General features: G+C 33.1%; 2 protein-coding genes across 4 annotated transcripts in view; both read right to left on the minus strand.

Annotated features, from left to right (window-relative positions):
* The window catches only part of LOC126740142 (SANT and BTB domain regulator of class switch recombination-like), a 76315-nt gene that overhangs the window by 48436 nt on the left and 3581 nt on the right, over positions 1-24298 (minus strand). For all 3 annotated transcript variants that reach the window (XM_050446064.1, XM_050446065.1, XM_050446063.1), the window contains exons 2-11: positions 21843-22002; positions 21595-21780; positions 21407-21533; positions 21239-21351; positions 20903-21170; positions 19593-19748; positions 14711-14821; positions 14504-14626; positions 14312-14440; positions 2851-3023 (exon numbers count right to left, since the gene is read on the minus strand). In XM_050446064.1, coding sequence (XP_050302021.1) covers positions 2851-3023; positions 14312-14440; positions 14504-14626; positions 14711-14821; positions 19593-19748; positions 20903-21170; positions 21239-21351; positions 21407-21533; positions 21595-21780; positions 21843-22002 — 1546 coding nt within the window. The remainder of the gene's footprint in view (positions 1-2850; positions 3024-14311; positions 14441-14503; positions 14627-14710; positions 14822-19592; positions 19749-20902; positions 21171-21238; positions 21352-21406; positions 21534-21594; positions 21781-21842; positions 22003-24298) is intronic.
* On the minus strand, positions 2088-2844 carry LOC126740144 (ubiquitin-like-conjugating enzyme ATG10). Its single transcript, XM_050446067.1, has one exon. It carries the CDS (start codon positions 2801-2803, stop codon positions 2318-2320), a length of 486 nt encoding a protein of 161 aa, XP_050302024.1. The 5' UTR covers positions 2804-2844; the 3' UTR covers positions 2088-2317.

A 24298-nucleotide genomic window follows, 5' to 3' on the forward strand; every position in this document is an offset into this window, starting at 1 on the left:
TTAATTTGATATTTTTGTAGTTATATTATATTCATGTACTTATAATTTATTGTTTGTGTACTTATGGGAGTATTTTTAAGTAAGAAATGTAATCATATATACTGACTTTGCAAAGTCGCTTATAGGTATTTTAAGGTTTAGGATTAAGTTTTTTATAGGTTTTTCAAGTCTTTTTTTTATTAAGTTAAGTTTAACTTTAAGAATCGGTAGGTTAAGTAATAAATGCAATTCAACATTTAAAAAATGTTTAATGTTTTATATTTTCCCGAAGAATGACCTTCACAAGTGGCCATAGTGAAGGTCCTTCTCCAAAAGGGGATGATGTAAAGGAATTATTTATAATATTAGGCAAATTCGTTAAAAGCAAAGTAGGTTACATTTTATTTATTATAAACATTAATAGTTGGTTGCAATAATTAGTCGACCTAGTATAGCAGCTATTTGCAAAATAAGCTATATCGCGGCTCGTGTCTAATTAGGTAACTGTGACGCTGTTCAATTGCTTTTGTATGGAAATATTTTTCAATTCATTCAATAAACAGTTTTAGATGGGAAATCTTCTTTGTTTTACTTGCCCTAGGTACCCAGCTATTACAGGGGTATAAACAGCCATAGTGAAAAAAACACGAAAATAACGCTCAAAAATTATTAATGCAACATGCAGTAACACAGCAAAGTGAGGTCTGCTGACTCCCGGTTCAAAAAATAAAAACGAAAAATTCCGCCGCCTGCAAGCCGCAACCAAGCGGTGTTGCCATTATTTTGGGTAATACGTAGCTCACGATAACACGATCTGTATATACTCTGGCATTTTTGACTATTTGAAAGGGGACACACTATATATACAATACAATATATTATGGAAATTTTTACAAATACACAATCCAATTTATAGACAACTTAAAAGTTATAATATAATTCATACTCGTAGTACTAACTATAGATATTTTAACAATAATTATTTGTGATTCTTGTTGTTCATATTATCTTAATTAGATGATGAATCCATTAGAATCAAACGAAAAATTTTACTAGACCACAAATTAGGCCTATGTTCAAAATTTTTCATTTCCTACATTCATACAAAGACAAAAAGTTTTTGTTTCCTTTGAAAATAAATAAATATGTTATTCTACTATAAGGAGAAAAGGAGCGGAGGAGGCACAAGAAGTAAATTAAAAAAAAAATTGCAAAACAAGTGATTTGACTTTCAGGGGATTATAATTTTATGACAAATGGCAACTACGTAAACTGACAGTAGAAAATAATTAACAAATGTACTTTATCAGTAAATTTTTAAAACTATTATAATTTCGTGTAATAAATTGTATTAGTTCAATATTTAAATTTTTTTGATTATGGTTTCCCTCAACTTTCGTTTTTAAATTTTGCGATAAAATTTTAGGAATTTTCGGAAGCAAAAATAATATATTTCTTTGCAAATGAGATATGTTAAAAAATATGATTGTATTTCATTATTTCTTTAGACTTTTTGGATGAGGAATTAACTTGGAATGCTAAAATATTAGTGGGAGCTCTAAATAAATATATTTCTTCAACAATCAGGTATAAAATTTATTATGCATTTTCCCCTGAGTTTTAATTCCAGTATAGGGAACCTTGTACCAAAAAATTTACATGAAATAGAAATCTTGCAAAATTAAGATAATAAAGCCTAAATATAAATGTTAATAAAATTGACGACCATGACTTCTGAAACTGCTTAACATAGGTTTAGAAAAGTAGTAGTGGTAAGTAGTTTAGAGTACTTGTAGTCTATTAAGGTTAGGTTTGGAAAGTGTAAAGTATTATCTATAGATTAATAATATGTAGACGTTGTGTCCCGTAACAATACTTTAACTATTATTTAGGAGTTTGCCTTAATTCGAGTATATTTACTGAATGTAATTCAACTGGTATTGTATTTGGGTATCATTACTCTGAATAAAGAACTTAAAAAGTAAAGTAAATGTACACTTTAAAGCTTTTTTTACTGATTTACAAAAATATTTTTTAATTTCCGAAATGTGATTAGTCAGGCACTATATGAATAATTAATTAAAGGGATTTTAATAAAACACAGGATAGCCATGTAAAAAAGTGTTCTTTTTGTTATTTTATATGTAAAGAATATGCCAGTAATTTTAAATGATCCTATATAATATAAATCTAACTATACCAAAGCAATAAACTTTTTAGGCTAGCAATAAGCTTTGTAAACTTGTTTAAGATTTTACCATTTTACCTTTAAATAACGGGCAAATAAACATTTCTTCCAATCTGTCCAATTATTTTCTAGCAAGCAATGTTCCTTCTTTTAGCAACACTTCACATAATCATCTAACAACTCTAAATGAACAAAAGGTGAAACAACACTTAACCATGACACCACTGGATTTTTACTTATTGCCAAAACAGGCTGCATAATCTCTTCAGTTTTACATGGATGCAATGTCAGAAAAGGTCTACATAAGACAGGATGATCCATCTGAGTTAGTGTATCAAACATATTTGATTCCTTAAGGTATTTGTTAGTGCTCCAATATTCTTCCATGGAAAGCATGCTGCCATCTTGCCTCCAAACATTAAAGCATAAAACAGGAACTCCATAGCTTAAGTTAAAAGCTATATGATACTCAAAAGTCACTACAGTATCACCTAATAATGTTGTAGATTTTTTTGCTAAGTAACTCAAATCGTCTTTGACATGTAGATGCCAGCCATCCAAAATCTTGTCAGAAATTTTCACTATTTCACTGATACATTTATGGAATTTATCATAGGAGATGGCTGTTTGCTCCATATTGGTCAAATATTACAACAAAAACAACAATAAGATAAAAGTTTTACCTCTTGCCACCAATCGGGTAAGTCTTTCAGGAAATAGCAGTTGTGGGGATTCTTCTTCAATTAAATGTCGGTAGCTTTCCAACATGCTGAATATAGCAGACTGTCTAACATCATCCAAGCTGATGGTGTGCTGTCGAAATTGACAGGCCGAGTAGTTTTCTAAAAGCTGGAATCTAAAAAAAATAGTTATAGCAGTTCCGATTAACAAGGTTAATATTCTCAGGTATGACAGTTCTTAAGATTGCAACTATTGTGTTAAATGAGTATTTACGATTGATTTCTTGAATATTTTTGCAATAATAATAATAATAATAATAATAAATGTCTTTTATTAGCAAATGCATACAAATATACAAATACTTATATAAGTAAAATACATTATAATGCACACACATGTGATTTTGTTTGAAAATTATAAAATTTTAGAGTCTTATACGTGAAAAAGGTACTCTTAGTTCAATTCGATAGAGCGTACCATTTACGAGAAAAGCGACTTTGAAAATGTTCTGATTGCGTATGTTTATTGATGAAAATTAATTCGCATTACGATCGACAAAAAAGACACTTTTTACTCACATTTTATTTAACAATTTATAGAAAGTGTTCAAAATTATTACCATTCGCGTCACGGCAAGCTCTTAATCTTTTTATTAGATTATGGTGCACACGTGGTAGAATTCTTGGATTGTTTTTAATTGTCTGAAATCCTTCCTCTATTCTTTGCCTGAGAACATCAATATTGGGTATAGGGCGGGAATAAACTAGTTGTTTTAGGTGTCCCCATAACTAAAAATCAAGGGGGTTTAGGTCAGGAGACCGTGGTGGCCATGGCACTGGACCCCCACGACCTATCCAGCGGTTTTGATAGGCATTATTTAAATGTTCTCTAGCGAGAATGCTAAAATGTGGGGGAGCACCATTGTGCATAAATCACATTTGTGCTCGTAATTGAAGTAGTAGATTTTCTAATATTTGTGGTAATTCATTCTGTAAAAAAATTGTGTAAATTTGTCCATTAAGTCGTTGCGGCATAAATACAGGTCCTTTTAAATGCCCATCGATTATTCCCGCCCACACATTTAAACTAAACTGCTGCTGATGTGCCTTCTATACCGTAGCATGGGGATTCTCATCCGTCCATAGGTGGTTGTTGTGGAAATTGAAAATTCCGTTTCTTGTGAAGCCGGCCTCGTCAGTAAATAAAATTTTCTTCTCAAAATCAAAAGCAACGCGGTTTTCTTCTAGCCAATTACAGAAGTGTACACGAGGAAGGAAATCTCGCACTTCCAAAGCCTGAACCCGTTGAATATGATAAGGGTAGAGTAACATATCGTGCAAAATTCTCCATACGGTTGACTGAGAGGACCCTTCTTGATTTGCGATGATGCGAGTGCTCAAAGATGGATCTTCTTCAATACGATCTAGCACGCGTTCTTCTAATGCTAGGGTTCTGGCATTTCTTGGTCGCCCAACAACTTCCTGTCTTTGAAATGTTCCTTAAGCAAAATTTAAGTAGATATTATGCGATATTACTCACATTTTTGAAATTACCTGTTTCCCTTAAATTACGATCTACTCTTGCGAAAACCGTACGGTGTGGCACTCGTCGATTAGGAAATGCCTCATGATACAATCGTCTTGCTTCAACACAATTACCAAATGCTCTTCCAAACATAATGTGAATATCAGCTTGTTCTTGATACGTAAAATCCATGTTTGCTTTTTAAACTTAGAAACACAAAGTACCAAACTCAACAAAGGCAATGCCCTTCTTATTAATAATAAATAGTAATTTGTAAAACACTCTATGAAACTAATTTTACTTTGACAAAGTAAATTGTATTTTACAATGACATTTATCAGTCATTTAAATGCCAAAAACCAAAAAACAACCGCCAACTTCGTTTTAAATGCGTATCCAGTAATTTTATTATGTATTAAACATACGCAATCAGAGTCGATTTTCTCGTAAATGGTACGCTCTATCGAATTGAACTAAGAGTACCTTTTTTACGTATAAGACTCTAAAATTTGATAATTTTCAAACAAAATCACAATAACCTAAAGAGTAAAAGAAAAAGGGATGTTTTACCCTTACCAACCCCCGCATGTGACGCACCTGAATAAAATTTAAAAAAATTGAATTTAGAATCTTATTCACAACGAAATGTTTATGCAGTACACCAATTTTCAAAATTTAATTCTAAAGGGTTTTAAAGTTATAGAGAAAAAATTGTCTTTAAGGGGTCCTATTCAAAGGGGCGTAGCTCCCTTAGGAAGCAATTTCGAACCCATATTAATATGAACTTTTTGCCTTATTTTCATACAAGGATTACGCCCCTGAAAGGATGCCGCTTACTTTTAAATCACCCTGTATATCCAATAGACATTTTCAAAAACAAAAAATGAAGGCGTAACAAATTTATAGCATTATACAATACTGATCTCATTCAGTAAAACATATTTATAGGCAAGTTTAAATTTATGTAATGAACAGTGTTTAATATTAGTTGAAAGGGGATTATAAAGTTTAATATAGTTATATGAAAAGCCTTTTTGAAATAGTAAAGTTCTATGCTTAGGAATTGAAACATAATTATAATTAGTAATCAGTATTGCTTGAATTACATATTCCAATTAACCAAATTAAATTTATTGAATTTCTTTACTTGGTTTAATCAGGAATTATAAAGATGTAGCAAAAAAATTGCACTCACTACATTTAAAAACACACAAAAAGTGAGGCTGATCACATGGCATTTTCACAGAGTAAGCATGTAACACAGAGTTCAAAAACCTCTTACGTAATTCAAACTCTTATAGCATGTATTTAGGTAATAGGTCTGCAGACACCGGTCAACATGGTTAATCTATTTGCTCTTCACTTTCTGCAACTAAGAAGTGCTATTCACCTAAAGTAAACGTTGTTAACCAGAAACATGTTAAAATGTCTAAATCTGTCCAACTCTTGCAAAAAGATCTGAATGCTAAGTCTCATTCTCCAATTAGTAGATATATGGTCAGTAGTAAAAATATATTTATTGTATTTCATTTGGAAATTTCTAAAATTTATCTAGGAATTGTTACTCTATTAATGGCATTCTTCTAGAGTCAGTGACTGTCGTAAGGGACTTGGGAGTGTTATTGGATGGTAGATTGATGTAATCTTGAGCTTACTTTGCACAATTCTAGTCTATATTTACCCTGAAAATTCTTTACTTATTATTTTAATTTAGGTTTGACCACACCGCAGTAGAGTGGTTTCTCTTCTTAGACTTCCTTATGAAAAATGATGGCAGCAGTGCAAAAAGCATTTCTTCATGCTTTATATCAATAATAATAAAACAAGAAGATTCAGCAAACCCGTCCTAAACCTTTGTTTGGAACCAGTGAGGTGAAATCTGGTCTCAAAATAGCTGAAAAAAAGACATATTTATATATTTCTGTCAGGTCTTGCCCCAGAGGTTGAGCCTGAAGACATAGTAAACTTCTTGCGGGACAATCACTTGGAGATAGGTTGCCGATGTGACAAAATGAAGACAAAGCTTACCAGAAAAAGCTCTTTCAAACTGGAGATTCCCTATGAAAAGAAAAATGAGTATCTCAATGCTAACCTGTGGCCGACAGGCATTGTTGTGAACCATTTTTCGAATGTACAGCGCCGGAATGGAAATGCTCCTCTCCAGAATCGGGTAAACCAAATAAAAAATTAGATTGTAAATCAGAAATAAATATTTTGCATGCAAATGTACAATGTATTCGTAACAAAATTTTAGAATTTGAGGTACTCTTCAAAGAAGGTAATTATAGTTGTATTTGTTTGAATGAACACTGGCTTGTATCTGCTGAACTATCCTCACTAACATTTACTAGGTACAGGGTCTCTGCGGGTTTTTGCAGGACTGTGAAGCTTCATGGCGGAGTTGCAGTGTTGTTGAGAGATGATGTTGAGGATGCCAAGCTTCAGGTGTCCCGGCTATCTGAGGAAATACATTGTAAAGTCTCTGGAGTCTTTCTTATGTCTCTCAATACATATCTTGTCACTCTTTAGAGGTCTCCCAGCGGGGATTACAATAGATTTTTAGAGATTTTGACCAGTGTTTTTGATTCACTTGACATTTCAAAAAATATCATTTTAACTGGAGACTTCAACGTACATTTCTTGGATTCTGCGGACCTTAGGGTAGCGCCCCTTGTGGACCTGTTACTTTCATATGGTTTGTATAAAACTGTACAGTTCAACACTAGACATAATTCCTGTCTTGATAATATTTTTATAAATATTAACGTAAATAGCTTTACCTCTGAGCCAATTGATTGATCTTGATGCTTTATCGGACCATACAGGAATTGTGTCTACGTTTAAGTCATTGGGGCAGGTTGGGGGGGGGGGCGTTAGGGTGAATTACAGGCCAATCACTGACAAAGGTTTGTTCAATTTTTACAATGCTGTCGAATCAAATAACTTTAACTCCATTCTCAATACCAACCAAGATATAAACAGCAGACGTGAAACCTTCACCGGTTTAATAGGTAATGCTATGGAGGAAAGTTTCTCTATTAAATCTAAAATCTTTAAATCGGATCCTAAAGAAAACAAATCTTCATGGTTTGGTGAACATCTTAGGAACATGAGGGAAAGGTTACGAGCACTACATAGTATTCGTTTGCAGCACCCTACTATGGTTTCTAAGCAAGAGTTAACTCAGTATAAAAAGTCCTATCGGGGAGAGCTGTGCAAAGCCAAAAAAGCTGCAAATGACAACTTTATTAAGAGCTCGGAAAATAAGCAGGCAGCAATGTGGAGTTTAATTAGTTCAAAAAATGCTACATCTATTTCTTCAAAAAATCAAACTGCTCAAACTTTTAATACCTTTTTTGTTAACATTGCAGAAAGTATAGTCTCAGAATTACCTACACCCACAAACAATTTTTCCACATTTTTATCTCCTGGTAGATTCACCACTGACTCTTAAATTTCATGAGGTGACTTTCAATGTGGTTAGAGATAAAATAAACTCTCTTAAAAATAAAAAGAGCAAATACTGTTTTGATCTTAACGTTAAACTCATTAAAACAATTAAAAATATTATCATTTACCCATTGACAAATCTCTTAAATGCCTGCATAAAAGAAAACATTTTTCCTACATCCTATGGTAAGGCTAAAGTGAAACCAATATATAAAAATAAAGGTTCAGTTGATGATGTGTCAAACTATCGCCCAATATCACTGTTGCCAATTTTCTCAAAGATTCTGGAATCACTCATGAAGGATCAAATGTACCAACATTTTGAAAATAACAATCTCCTTATGCAGGGTCAGTTTGGTTTCAGGAGTAACAGGTGAACTGCATTGGCTATTGAGAGTTTGGTGGATTTTTCATCAAGGGGTCTGGAAATGGGTTTCAACACCTATGCTTCATTCTTTGACCTGATAAAGGCCTTGGACTGTGTATCTTATGAAATTTTATGAAGCAAGCTCTGTTACTACAACTTTCATTCAGAGAGCATTGCCTTTGTCAGGTCATACCTGTATGGCCGACTCCAATATGTGTCATACAATGCTAGTGTATCTGATAAACAGCCATTACATCATGGAGTACCACAAGGATCCGTTCTAGGCCCACTCTTATTCCTTATTTATGTAAATGACTTGCCTTATTTTACAGACCGGGCACATGAGCATAAGTTGATCCTGTTTGCTGATGACACTACTCTACTCCAGCATCATCACCCGGCAAAACAGAAAATCGCCAGTACAGAGGAAATAGAGAGTAAAATGAGGGAATGGTTTGTAGCAAACAAACTAAACCTTAATGCTTCAAAAACACAGCATCTAAATTTTTCACTTCGAAACTCTCAAATAGATCTGCCACAGGATGAATCTGTAAAGTTCTTGGGTGTACTTCTTGACTCTGGTCTCACTTGGGAAAACCACATTATTCACCTGGAATCTAAGTTATCAAAAATAACCTTTCTAATAAGAAATCTATCCAGCTCTGTATCAAGGGAAGTTTTGTTGTTGGCTTATCATTGTTACTTTAGCTCCATTATGTCATATGCTGTGCTAAACTGGGATCACTCTACTCATGGCGAGAAGATATCTGGTTTACACCGCAGGTGCATAAGGGCTATGACTGGTTTGGGGCACCGTGACTGTTGTCGACACTGTTATTCTGAACTTGGCATCCTCACTTTTCCATGTGTATTCATCTTGCAATGTTTGACTTTTATAAAAAATAATCTACCATCATATTTAACACACAGTAATATACATCAGTATTCAACTGGAAAGAATCTGAATATTTTGCCGGAATTTCGCAGGCTTGGGAGAACCCGCAGAGGAACTGTTTATCATGGGATTTGTTTCTATAATGTGTTACCATTGCAGGTTAGGGAACTTAATGAACAAGCTTTTATTAAAATATTAAAAACTATTTATTAAAAAAGTCTTTTTATTCATTTGAAGAGTACCTAAATATTGTTTTAATGACCTAATTTAACTGTTTTATAAATATTGTGTGTCTATTATAAGTATTTTTAAATTGAGTGTCTGTAGATTTTAATTAGTAGCAAAGTAGTAATAATAAAATTTAAAAAAATAAATTAAATTAAAATACATGTAATGTTATAAGTTTTTATACAGGGATTGATTGTGTAAAAATCTAGCTCTAACAATAGATGATGTCACAGTGTATGTGGTGATGTTCAGTGGCAGTTAATAGAGAAAATGAAGGATCTTGGGGAAATTTTTGATCAGAAACTTTTATTCAGGGACTTAGCAATATTTGTTGTTGTAAAGATTTTGTTTTAAAACAAAAATACTGTCATATTATTTTCTTTACTTTCTTTAAGAAGAAATTTCATATTGAAATATATTTACAACTGTTGTCATGTAGAAGAAAAATACTTGACCTTTATTTCAGTCTTAAGTCTTGAAATTGAATTGTGAATTTGAATTGAAGTTGTTTAAATGAGGCTGGAGATTTGTGTTATTTTCCATGTTTATGTGCCTTTATCACTTAAAACTTATTAAATATTAGTAATTATTATATGTATGTTTGTATTTAGTGGATTTAATTAATTTTTTATACTTTAAATTGTATCAGAATTAAATTCTTTTACACCAATAAGTTATTCTATAAAAATATATTATCTATACAAATATATATTAATGAATAAATAAATATACAATGTCTACTATGAAAACCGCAAAACTTTAAGAGGTGATTAAACAAGTCATTTGCAACAAAAAAGTCGTATAACATTGTTTCGAAAAGTTGTTAGTTCTTCTGGTATTTAACATTTTTTGATTTTATCAAATTTCTTTGTTTTTTTTTTTATATAAACAAGAATATCTCCGTTATTCTTACCACCACATAAAATTTAGATATACCATCTGAGAGAATTAAATTTGCTATAAGATGGGTATATTTAAGTTTTTGAGTAATTTTTTATACCGGGTGTCAGAAGTTAAAAGTAACATTTGGGAAATGTGCAAAATTAGTGGTATCTTCTTCGTTGTCGTTTTTCTAAAATTTGGTAAATAGGGGCATGTTTTTTTTTCAGCAAAAACTACTGCATTTAATATGCTTTCCAATGATATACTTACTTTTGTGATAGCTATTTCACAGCAATATCATGGGCAAAAGAAAGAAAACCACAAAAATTGAAAATTTTCAAATTTTATATTTCTTGATCTTTTGAGCACCAACGCGGTGAGTACTTGTAGATCTATCTTCCCTAATACAACAACTCCAGAAATTTCCATTAGAGAAGCCGTAAACAAATAACATATCGCGATATTCATTCTTTAAGAAAAAAGGCAGGTTTTCCTTCTTTTGTAAATGGCAATGAATCCGCAAAAGAAAGAAATTGAAAAATGCAGCAAGGGAGTATGCGCTTTGTTTTCCTAATAGACGGCAACCCTATAGAAGTACATTTGCAGAAGTGTTCAAACGCTGTGGGGAAACTGGTTCCTTTCGAGGTTTGCCGATTAGAGAAGGTGGTCAAAATGGTCAATGCTGGAGACAAGAACCTGCGATTATGAGAGCTGTTACAGAAGATAGATCTAGAAGTACTCGCCGCATTGGTGCATAGAGTTTTTAAAAAAAAATAATTTGCATCCATTTCATTTGAAAAAAGTCCAGGATTTATTGCCAGTGGATGGTGAGGTGAGGCTTCAATTCTGTAGGTGGTACTTGAATAAGTTGCAAGAGTGGGGAACAGATCAAATATTTTGGACAGATGAAGCAACATTTACAAGAGCCGGAATAATGAATTTAAGAAATAACCATATATGGCATACAGAAAACCCTCATGCAACTGTTGTTTCACATTTTCAGCATGAGATAAGGGTCAACGTCGTATGGATAGGATTAATGAAAGTCGCCTTTTCAGACTTGTAATACTTCCTGATCGGCTCAATTCCAACGAGTTTTCAAATTTATTAAATAATGACCTTGTCGACTGGAAGAAATCCCCTTAGCCGCTAGACAGGAACTTTGGTTTCAAATGAACGGATGCCCAGCCCCCCAATGGCAGAATTGTGCAAAATTCCTTGAATGAATGCTTTGGGGAGAAATGGATCGGAAGATACGGTCCGGTAAGATGGCCGCCCAGAAGCCCTGACCTTACGCTACATTAAAATCTAATGTTTATAGTATTAACATTAATACTCAAGATGAACTAATTAATCGAATTAGTGTGTGTTGCAATGAAATGCGACAAAAACGCGTTGAACTTGAACGGGTTGTTGATAGTGTCAGAAGAAGATGCATTAAATGTATTGAACAAGAGGGAAGACATTTTGAACAATTGTTATAATTTTAGGTTGGTTTAATGAAATTTTGATTTTTTAATTTTGGTCATTCAAGAAATATATAATTTGAAAATTTTCAATTTTTGTGGTTTACTTTCTTTTGCCCATGATATTGCTGTGAAAAGAAATAGCTATCACAAAAGTAAGTATATCATTGGTAAGCATATTAAATGCAGTAGTTTTTGCTGAAAAAAAAACATTTCCCTATTTACCAAATATCAGAAAAACGACAATGAAGAAGATACCACTATAGTTAGAAAAGTTTATAAAGAACCGATGACATCAACAGGCGGCAAAATCCGCGCATCTTGTTATTCTATCGACCGGGTCAGATGACTATGTCGAGGTCTGAAGACAGTGGAGGCGGCACACTTGTTAAAATTATTAATATTAATTTGTACTAGAGTTTAAATAGCCCTAGATTTTTAGTAGGTATAGCTAGCGATATTATAAGTGCGTTTGATTTAGTTGAAATACCAACTAAGAATGCATATATTTGAATTTAATTGCTCCGAGATTCGTTTAAAAAAATGTAGATAAATTAAAATTATATTTTTTAGCATTGTGATGTGCCCATAAAAAATCTAATAAAAAATTGTTTTACTTACAGGAAGATGCAGTTCGCTAATTATTTTTAAAACAGGACTTCAAATAGGGTCTTCTGAAAATTATTCTTTATTCGCATTTTTTTTAAGGATTAGGTATTTTAAACGACTTGTGTAAAGAAACAAATTGGTATAAGCTTAAAGTTTTTTTTCATTATTTTACATATTATATATTTTTATTCACTATCAAATAGTGTATTACAACCTAAATCAGATTCATCCAATGAAGACCATTCGATCTCTTCATCAGATGAGCCTGTATTTACTGTAAATTTTAAAGAATCCAATGCTTTATTATATATATATTTAAATATTTATATAATATATTTATATTTATTATTTAAAAAGGTTATGACTTTCGAAATATTGTTTTTCTATGTTGTCTATATGGTGGCAAATATTTATCCACTCATCATTCGAAATTTCCGCAAGTGGAATTTCTGCTTGCCACCCAATTCTTAACAGTTGCCCAAATTTTTTCTATCGGATTAAGCTCTGGGTGGTATGGAGGCAAACGTAACACAATGTGTCCATGCTTTTCCATTAGGTCGTCCAACTTGGTTTTTACAGGATACTTTTTTTTATTTTCAGACACTATTTTATATAACTCTAACGTACGTTGTCTAAAATAATTATATACTATTATTGTAAGTTATCAATACAATAAAAATTAAAATTTGAAAACATCCTACAATAAAATATGAATTTATATTGTTCACTTACCTAACATTTTTCAAAGGAATAGTAATTCCTTGCTCTGCTTCTTTTTTAATAAAAGCTGCCACGTTAGAAATAATCTCTCTCCCTTGGCTGTGAATTATTTGTCCTTGTTTGCCTACTTTCTTAAGTAACATCTAAAAAAAAAATTAGAAAGTAAAAAAATTAATATACACATGCACACTCTAGGCTGTACATATATACCTACGAGTTAAATACCTATTATTTTGTCACTTAAAATCAAAGTATATTTTAAATAATATAATTTTTAACAGTAATTAATTTTCATTTATTTTTTTAAATTATTAGACAATTGAATAATTTAAACCAATTTTACTTACCTTTTACAATAAAAATCGGATAGTCTAACTAAAAAAACTATAGTCTATTTCACTATTATACTTTAAAAAAAAACACACAACAGATTTTAAATGCCTTATAACACGATTAACTCACTTCCCGTACAAGACGACACTGAGTAGGCCTTCAGGCTACGTCATAGGCTTTAAATCCCCGGCAGGTACAAAGAAACGAAGTACGGCGGCTGCTTTGTTCTTGTGGTTTCTTTAATAAGAAGCGAGAGAAAATATATTGCGGTCGTCTTTTCTCTCTGCCAACGGATTTTCTATCGATTTTGTTTTGAAAAATGGGTTTGTGTGCATATTGAGCAGCTGGTTCTTTATAAACTTTTCTACCTATAATTTTGCACATTTCCCAAATGTTACATTTAACTTCTGATAACACCCGGTATAAAAAATTACTCAAAAACTTAAATATACCCATCTTATAGCAAATTTAATTCTCTTTCAGATGGTATATCTAAATTTTATGTGGTGGTAAGAATAATGGAGATATTCTTGTTTATATAAAAAAAAACAAAGAAATTTGATAAAATCAAAAAATGTTAAATACCAGACTTTTTTGTTTCAAATGACTTGTTTAATCATCTCTTAAAGTTTGGCGGTTTTTATAGTAGACACCTTGTATACTATCATAGACACCTTACCACAAAATTACATCATTTCAAAGAAAATGTTAAAATAATTTTTGTATTTACATTGTAACCTGAATATAAGACATAAGGGCAAATTTGATAATTCGGAAGTTATTGGAGTAAATATCTGGACTAATTTAACCTTTATGAAGACAGCAGAATTATCACTTAAACACACAAACACTAAAACAACTTTGAATATAGCTTATAGTTATAAGCAGATGTTATGTTTTATTGATACCTTTGTCTGCTAGAAAAAAAGGTTTAGGAATGATTTCCAGGATAATCCAAAATATTTCATTAAAGTGTTTAAAAAACATACCTGTAGGCCCGTTCCCCACAGCACGGATATCTGCCTATTGGCAATGGGGCTTTTTGAGCATCCAGAGTAAAAAATTGGGGAGTATCAGGGTGATATCTACACCAGCCAATTTGATTTGTGGGGAAATACCTAAAAAAACCAAAAAAAAGGTAAATTAACCATTAAAAAAAAAGACAAATATATTTTTTTAACCTTTTGCATGTTACACAGTATAAAAAGTGTGATTTGCCCCAGAGTCTCCAATAAACCTTTCGCCAAGTTTTCAAGTTTCTCTGCAGTTCAATGATGTAATCATTAATATTCCAGTTAGAATCCCTAAAACAATGCGGAATGTCTAAAAAATGACAATGTAAGGGCAGAATATTTATACAAAATCTATGTAAAATGTTATTAAGTCACCTTGTATGTAAACTTATAATTGATCCATCATGTTGAAGTCTCATACACGCGGGAATGCAAGGGATTTTTGCGGCAACGTTTGGTGTTATTAATTGCTGACATTTTTCACATCTAAAATAATTATTTAATAAATAGGATACTAAAAAATAATGTTAAGTTATAGAAAAAATAAACAAAAACAAGTTTATTTTAACTTAATCTAATGAACAGTTGTTTTGACTTCTTTTTATATGACAGCCCGAGTTGCCATGGGAAAAATAAACAAGAAAATAAACAGATTTATTTTAAGTTGTTTTAATGAACAGTTGTTCTTATAGGTCAGCTAGGGAATCGAATTTTTTACCCGTAAGGCTCATTCAGATGGACCCGTATATTAAGGTAACGACTCACGAGTATGACTAGGCGTCTTTTTTTACTTTCAGACGGGGTGTACAGACTGTTGCTGACGGCAGTAGAAAAATGAACTGATTACCTTTGTTTATCGCCGAGTTCTTAAATTCAACTAGAGTGCCTAACCACACACAAGATGAGTAAGGAGGACAAGGCAACCTGCAAGTCTAACTATGTCACCAAACTTATCCAACTCTTGGAAGAATACTTAAAGTGTTTCATTGTGGGCGCTGACAATGTCGGCTCAAAACAGATACCACAGATCCGTATTCCCCTTAGGAGTATTAGTCCTAGGAAGGAACACTCTGTTGTGTAAAGAAAACAAGAGTCACCTTGAGTTCAACCCTGCTTTTAAAAGCTATTGCTTCACATTAAGGGTGATTAGGACTTTATTTTCTCTCGTGGAGATCTTGAAGAAGTCAGAGGCAAGTTGCTGGAAAACAAATAAGTCAAGGTTTCTGCTCGTGCCGGCGCTATTGCTCTATTATCCGTTATTATTCTTGCCTAGAACACCGGATTGCCAGAAATTACCTCTGAAGCCACCTTAAAATTCTTAAGCCAGAGGACAAAGTCGGTCCCTCTGAAGCTATATCTAACAAGCTTAATAGTTCTCTATTTTTTTATGGTTTGGTTGTGGAACAGATCTATCACTCCTGTGCTATTTTTGCACCAGCTATTTTCGACATCAAGCCAGAAGACGTAAGAGGGAGATTCTTAGCTAGCGTTGCCAACTTGGCTTCCGTTTACCTTTCCATTGGATACCCAACTATCGCATCTGCTCCTCATAACATTGCCAATGGTTTCAAAAACTTGTTGACCATCGCTGCTGTTATACCAACGTTAAATTCAAGGAAGCCACTAGCATCAAGGAGTTCATTAATGATGCTACGACTTTTGCTGCTGTTGCCGCCCCAGCTGCGGCTACCCCAACAACCAAGAAGGAAGAAAAGAAAAAGGAATCCGACTCTGAAGATGATGACAGTTGCATTCAGCCTGGCTGATAAACAATGAACATGCAATAGGAAATATACAGCGTTAATCCCGTTGCTGTATATTATTACCTTTAAAAAAAAAAGTAAATAAAAGAAAAAGATATGGCTACACCCCATTGTTGAAAACAATCACTTAAAGGTGAATATTTTATAATAATACGTATACGAAATTACGTAAATATCCAAAAAAAAGTTTTTAAATTATTTTCGTGCCAATGTCAACAACGTTTGATGAGTCAGCAATAAGTAAAATAGAAAATAATTTGAAGCATCCAAATGTAGTTCGACTGTCAATTTCGACAAGGGAACGGTTATGTGTGACTCTAAAGCAAGTAAAAATTTAAAATGCAATTATTTTTCTTATATTGTGACGATATTGGCAACGCCGTGAATATCAGCTGTTCTTCGTCATTCCAGAATCATCGCGGTGACGTAACAACAAACGGTAAAAACGCTACATTTGTGTGAGATGTGAATTGGATGAGCTGAAAACATAGAGAAATGAATATTAAACTTTATTATACTTTTAATTACTCTATGGCTGAAAAGAGAGCTGGAGGAAAGGGACTGCGATATGACGGGTTATAAGGCGGACCTATGGGAACTGCTTCGTAACGCATTACTTAAGGAAGGCGATGACCCAAATAACTTTGTTTTTGCTAATGCAAGCAATATCGGTCAAATGCGGCAAAGTTTCACAAATGACTTGCGAGAAAACTCTTCCAACCCGAAAGCTAAATTGAGGGAAAATTCTGCAAAGTTAGAAGAAAATAATTTGGAAAACAATGCGAATTTAAAAAGTGAGCATGAGGAAAAGAGAATTTAAAGAAGAAATTCTGGAAAAATCTTCTTCACTGAAAAACCAGATTTTTTTATTGGTGGAGGACAGGATCCAGGAAGCTTATAACAAAATCGCAATATTGAACGTCAACACTATCGATGACCACAAGAACGAAGTTTATGCCGATACGGAATCTGTTGGCCCTAAACCGCCTTAATGGTGAAAAAATCATGAAAAAATGTCAGTGTCAGTTTGAAGTGGCTTCAAAAGCAAACAGGGAGAAGGCGACTGCCCTCACATTGGCCTTGAGAGAAGATGCTGCAGCCATCCTACAAAGAGTATCCCTCGAAGAGTAAAAAGTCTAAGACTACCTGTTGAGATATTTGGAGATGCGTTATGGTAGACATATTACACCAGACATATTCCAGGTGTAATATGTCTACCACACACTTTAGAAAAATCGGTCCCAAAAGTCAGCGAAAAGAGAACTTACAAGAATTTGAAGCTAAGATTGCACATTTGGTTCTACTAGCATATCCAAATGTCCTGGGAAGAATTATGGAACGTTTGGCAGATCAAGCTTGGATGGACTCCTCGATGGTAAAGTGGGGATGATTGAGCCATTGAATTCGAAGCTTTCAAGAACATGAATAAGGGCCAGGCTCGTGTCATGCAAGTGATTCCAGGAGAAGACGACTTTCAGGAATGGGTAAAGCAAATAATTACGGAGGCTATTGGAGGACCTAGATGCCAGGATCGAAAGTTACTATGTTGGAAATGTGACAAAGCAGATCACATAAAGTGGTAACAAATAATATAATAAAAAATAATAATAATCCTCCAGAAGTTTTACTCCCGCTAAATTAAGTAAGGTCGATGCGACGAGGCGATCGTCGATGTGTATTCAGCAGGCCGTAGCAACAAAATCCTATCGGCAGAGAGTATTGTCAGCTAGCAGAGGAGAAAAATGCCAGCTAGGAGAAAAGAGACTAAGAGGAAGATCCCGATATCCAAATGGTCTTAACCTGGGTAAATAAAAGGAAGAGGCTATCTTTGGAGCAAGTTACCAAGTATTCTTCTATATTCAATTATATTAGGAATAATGGACCTCCCTAATTCTTGATTCTTGTTAGATAAAATAGTTGACCACGATGGCAAAGAGGAAAGAAGGTAAGTCTTTGTGCCTAAATATCGAATTTCGGAGTTGCTAGAAAGAATCTATGCCGGTGTGTCAGGAGGACATCTTGAAATGACAAAGAAAAAGGCCGAAATTGTTAATTCAGCAGTCGAGTAGTATGGTGGAACGTATAAGTAGAACCATTATCACTACGTATTTGGCCAAAGTAGTGACTAGCCACCAAAGAGACTGGGATATGTTTTTTAATTTGTTCCTGCTGACTTATCTATCGGCCATCTATGAAAACATTGAAGAGTTTACTGCTCGAATAGTGACGGAAAGAGCCCATGCGATCTGAAGTTTGATTGCCCGCCAAGACCGATGTTGCCGGGGCTTAGGTCACGTGAATTGCGCAGAAAAATAGATGTCGTTTATAGTCAAGTGCGCATTTCCATTCAAGATATCAGCGATCGGATGAAGGACACAAATGATGTCAATGTTAAAGACCAGAAGTACAACAATGGTGACTTGGTTTGGCTTGACGACGCTAAGAGACACAAACACTTTAAACATCTTAGGGTCATGCAAAGTTCTGGAAGTCATCAACGATGTTCTTTATAGAATACAAAAGCCGGCGCGGGATAGAGCTTGAATCATTCACTTTAACCGACTTGCTCCTTATTGTGGAAACCACGAAGAGGACCAGCTGAGCTCCTGCAAGCTATGAAATCCAATCACAGTCCAATTTAACATTCGATGAATTCATAGCCCATCATTTTAAAGGCCAAAAGAGTGCGATCATTTTAAAGGCCAAAAGAGTGAAGTGCAGCAAGACCTGTTTACTGCCCCAGCTGAGTATGCTCTGGCTTATTGTGTAGCTAAGGATTTACAAATGTCTGAGGAATAGTTGAGGTTTTCCGCAGAAAGGTCGGAAAAATACAAGAGCTGCGTCTGTCTAACCTCAGAGTCTGACAAACGCTTAAGATAACGATGAAAAGACCGATATAACGATTTTATATCTGGTTACCAAAGAGGCGTCACATGACGTTTCGTGTTCTTTGAAAGATAATTTGGACGAAATAGTCTTAAGGAGAGGGCAGTGTAACCATATTGGCAACGCCGCGAATATCAGCTGTTCTTCGGCATTCCGAAATTACTGCGCTGACGCAAGTGGGCACACCGCACGACATCTCTGGAGACACCTAGAAGGTTAGCGAATCGCCTAGGCCCATGGTCTGGCGAGTATATAGAGAGCCCGAGCTTCCAAGAGTTGAAGTTCAAGTCGAAATATTGGCGCGACTTTTAAATTGACATAAACGGTAGTAAATAAATACAGTAAAACTAAATATATTTAGTAACGATCGTGTTTAGTGTAAAATAAATCAGTTGGCTATTTCTGCACATCGAGTGTTTTAATTCACACCAAAGAACGGTAAAACCTAAGGTAATTAATTTATCTTAAATTAAAAGAAAGTAATATTGACACGTCTGTTGCTCTCGGCAGTGTCATAATTTGTGTTCAAATCGATTTTCCGCAATTTTGCGTTACTTTATTAACATTAAAGTTTTCTTTCTTCTTAAGAACATATTATATTGCTTTACCTGAAAATCCTAGCTAATGAACACCAATGGCCACGCACACTCTCAGGTTCTGGTTCTGCAAGAGATTGAATAAGCTTTGCAAACAATCTCGACTGGATTTTATCTTTTCGATCTTTTATTGACTCTACTTCAGTATTTGTATACATTGCAGCCAATCTATAAACACCAAGAACATTTTAAAACTCAAAATTAGAACATAAACAACCAACACTACACATTCAACAAAAAGCTTGCAATATATACCAACGACAAATATTGATAACCTAATTCCAATCAACTATAGAAGATTTAAGAGACCGGATTGCATGCAGCAATATTGTCTGTGATGTAGTAATACCTAGACGGTTTATTTGTCAAAAACCAACGATAAATTCAAAAGCCCACTTTTGATATAGATATCTTTTATTATATGGAATTATAATCACCTTCACAATAGCGCTAGAAGACATAAGATCTATCACCACCTCCATATATATTATTACGTATAAGCTAATATATTTTTTTCATTTCAATCCAATTCAAAATATGTTAAAAAAATCATTGACCAGGATAAGTGAAATTTGTAAAACTTTTCATTATCTGCAGATATTTTATGAAGTAATTTGGCTTATGATGATGAATTGTTCCAGATAGGCATTACAACTTATATTTTTATAAAGTTTACACAACTTTAAAAAAGCAATTGGGGAAAGGACAATTCAGCTAAAATTAAATCAATTAAAGACTTTATTTTAATTGAAAATTTTAGTTCATGTGCTAGTTTTACCAAAATTTTCATGGCCCATTGTATTTTTCTGAGTGTCCCGATATTTGCGTTATTTTTAAAATTTAAATTAAAGAGCTTCTAAATACATCTTCCATAGTGTCAACTTTTGCGAATTCATATTCTGAGATTAGAATGCATGTTGTACATACTTAGTTGTTGCTAAATATTTTTTTATTTTGTAATATTTATGGTACCGTCACATTAATTTTTTTTATTAAACATAACAAGGTACTTATTTTTTTAATGGGTAGGGGCCCCAAAAACGTTATAAAGACTTGGAATAGCGTAACTACGCGTCTAATTCGAGAATACGCGAATACATTTTCAGGATTGGTTTCTTGATGCAATTAATGTCTTGTTCATGAATGATATTCTGTAAGCACACTTGGGACTTAAACATCTAGATATAAGCTACCCGTAAAATAATACCTAACGTGTAGAAGCTACCTGGAGGAGGGTGGATTTTTCACAATTTTTTACATTAACAATAGGTTTAAGACTACTACTTTTGTATATTTTTATATTCTCTTAAACTGCAACTAACCTTGTTAAGACAGAGTCATTTAAACAGCTTAAGTTTGTATTGTTTCTGAGAATCTCATTCATATGCTCGTGACAGAACAATAGACAATCCTGCAATAAAGGCTCCATTTGTAAAAAGGCTGCTGATACTAAAATTGGAATAACACATTGCGAGTCTAACTGAGGCCAATCAGCCTCCAGCAACGAATCTTTTTTCACCCATTGCATCAACCATTCAAAAATGCCAATGTCGCAATGGACCGAGATGTCCATATCCTCAAGCCTTTGACCTAAAATATATTTTTGCTAGTATTTAGTATCAAATTCAGTAATATTTTATTTAACACATGTCTATTACCCAAAGTCACTTCAGCAAAATACCCCATCTTATCTACAAGAAGTTTCTGGTTACATACAAATGTTTTCTTCATATTTTTTACTTCGTCACATACGTGAATTTCAACTTCAGACCTTAAAAGTAGATTTTTGTACAGTCTGTACTATAAAATAAATATTATATACTAACTCAGTTTTAGTTATAGTAACTTTATTGGAGGAGGATGAAGTATCTCCACTTGATTTGCGACGTATGAGCCTATCATTAGATATAGAATTTGAGACAGTTAACACGGCTGAGTGGGAGGTAGTTTTTTCTATGACAATTTTGTTTTTGTTACATGACGGCTTAAATTATTGATAAAATTAGATATATACCTGCATTTTTTACTGAGCTATTGCAAGACATACATTTTTTCACAGGATGATTACCCTGCATCAAGTACGGAAGGACAGAGTCCAACAACCCTTCGGAAAGAACCTCACTTAGTTTCTTCTTCAAGATATCCGAATCGTGCATAACGTTTATTGTAGAATTTTTGCGCTTTGACTGTTGCACGGCCTCTATACAAATTTGTGTTTTATAATTTTATGTAATTTTCAGAAAAGTATTGAGTATATAAAACCTTTTTTCTCGTCTCCATTCCCTCTTTGTAACAACGAATTTGATGTTTGCACTGCGAGGCTCTTGCCTTTTCTAGAAAATTCTGCTTCTTTGGATTTTAACCATTCTACAGCCTCATTCATTCCGCCTTCCATCAAAAGATCCTCAACAGAATCTTGCACCTGGAAAAGGAAATTGATAGTTTTGTCACTCGTGATATTGTTGGCCTCCTAATAAATACTTGAATACTACATAAATTTTAAAATTATATCTACATTATACGCATCACAAGACGTTATAAACCACACTTAAACCAATCAATCACTAACCCTTTTGACTCTTTTCTTCAAGAAATAACATTCGCTGGTGTAGCCTTATTTAACTATAGTCCTGATACTACATTAATAATTCTACTGGATTTCTAAATTTCGCAAAGTTAGGTGGCGATCTTAATAAGCTACATTTTAATGAGCAAATTGCTTATTACGTCTTTGCAGTCTTTTGAGCAATGTTTGTGTACATATCCCAAAGAACTTATGCGATTTTATAGACTTTTTCAGCATGATCATCAATATGACAATTGTGATCATCAATATGACAATTGACCATTTTAAACTTACTACTACTTCAAGAATAACCTCTCAATAATAAATGACCATTAGTTTGGCACAATACTTGGAAACTGCATGGACGACATCGACTTCAGATATATTGATTAATTCATTTATCTTAATTATCCAAAGTATACAGTCAAGATTATCCAAGCTATCCAGATGAACCTCCTAAACTTTCATTCTACGATTATATTTTTTACCTTCATTAATTTTGTATCTGTTTCATATCTTATTCGTAAGTTTTTAAAACCTAGTATAATATCGCTATAGACAGTAACTTATCACCTATACCTTCATGTTTACGATTTTCTTTATCAGTTTTTATCACGAGCCATGATTTAGATAATCGGTTTCTATGATTTTTTGATATTTAGCTTTAGCGCTATATTTAGCTTTATTTCAAATAGATTTACAGAATTAGAGGATATGGTTGGCTTACTTATGACCCTGCCTATATTTTCCAATTAACTTTTAAAGGTATCCCATCACTTCAATTATTTTATTAATTTTCAATTTTTCTTAAACCTAAAATCAAGATGATACAATATCAAGCCATATTAGGTCTAAAAGAATAGACAAAATTTTCAATTTAAGAAACACTCAATTTAAAAAAACCATATAGTAAATCCGAAAAAACAGTTGCTCCTAGATAATAAATATCAAATTCCAGTAAGTGTAATTTAGTTGGGGATGTTATGAGATCTTGATGTTTGGGATTTTGAGAGTAAATAAGTTTCCTTATCTATTAATGACCATCTAACTGCCTAACTGCACAAGCTTACTTAAATTTTTACTATGTTGGACTAGAAAATCGACGGCCTAATTATCGAAGCAGAGAGATCAGTAAAGCTCTACAACTCAAAAATATGCAAGTGGCCGATGAGATGCGCAGAAAAAAGAGTGAAAGAGTGAGTGTGCAACAGGGACAGAAAACAATAAACTTAATACAAAATTGTAAATTTCCATATTTCTGTAATAATAAAATTTGTAATTTTGAAATAAATGCATAAAATTTAAAAAATATTTTTTTTTTTACTTTATTTTCCTTTAAAGTCATGAATTGTGGCAAGTTAGTCGGCTTTGTGTAACACATCGGATATCATTGAAAAGAGTATTAACTGGAGATGTTTTTAAAATTACCTGAACATCTTGATAGATTTTAGTTTTTTTTTGCGTCAAGTTAAAGTTACCTTTCATAACTTTTTTTGCTACTATTATTAACTTTTTGAGCTCAATACTAATTATTTCGGTATTATTTGTACTTGATATTGATTTTTTTAGATTCAGGATACATTACAGACTAAATACAAATGTAAAAAAAAACGTGACAAATATGCTGAAAAAATTTAAAGATGTCAAAAGGCATAATTTTTTGAAAATCCTGAAAATAACACAAAATCAAAGATATAAAAAACCCGAGACTTTTAGAACACAAGTTTCTTAAAAAAATATCTTCTATCTGAGCCTATCTATATGGCAACCAAGTTTGGCTAACCCTCCGTCAAACACCCTGTACATATATCTTAAAATCAAATTTACAAATTAAGATAGGTTTTATCCTCTTCAACGGTTAAGTTTTGTGGTCCATAATCTTTCTCATGTAATTCCTCTCTTCTAGACAATTCACTATTTTTACTGAATTTAATTTCTTTTAAGTTTTACTTTTAACTTTTAAGTTTAAGTTTTTGTTTGCCACATATCCTTTTAATTAAGTCCAAACTAACTTAAATGGGCTTAGATCTGGACGATATAGTAGTAATCATTAAACGTCATGACCTTTTGCATTAAATAGTTCATCTATTTCATAACATTTTACATACTTTGCTTTGTAAAGCTTTATTATAATATATAATTGGAGATTTAA

This window comes from Anthonomus grandis, chromosome 9 (genome assembly GCF_022605725.1).
Source record: "Anthonomus grandis grandis chromosome 9, icAntGran1.3, whole genome shotgun sequence".
Lineage (NCBI taxonomy): Eukaryota > Metazoa > Arthropoda > Insecta > Coleoptera > Curculionidae > Anthonomus > Anthonomus grandis.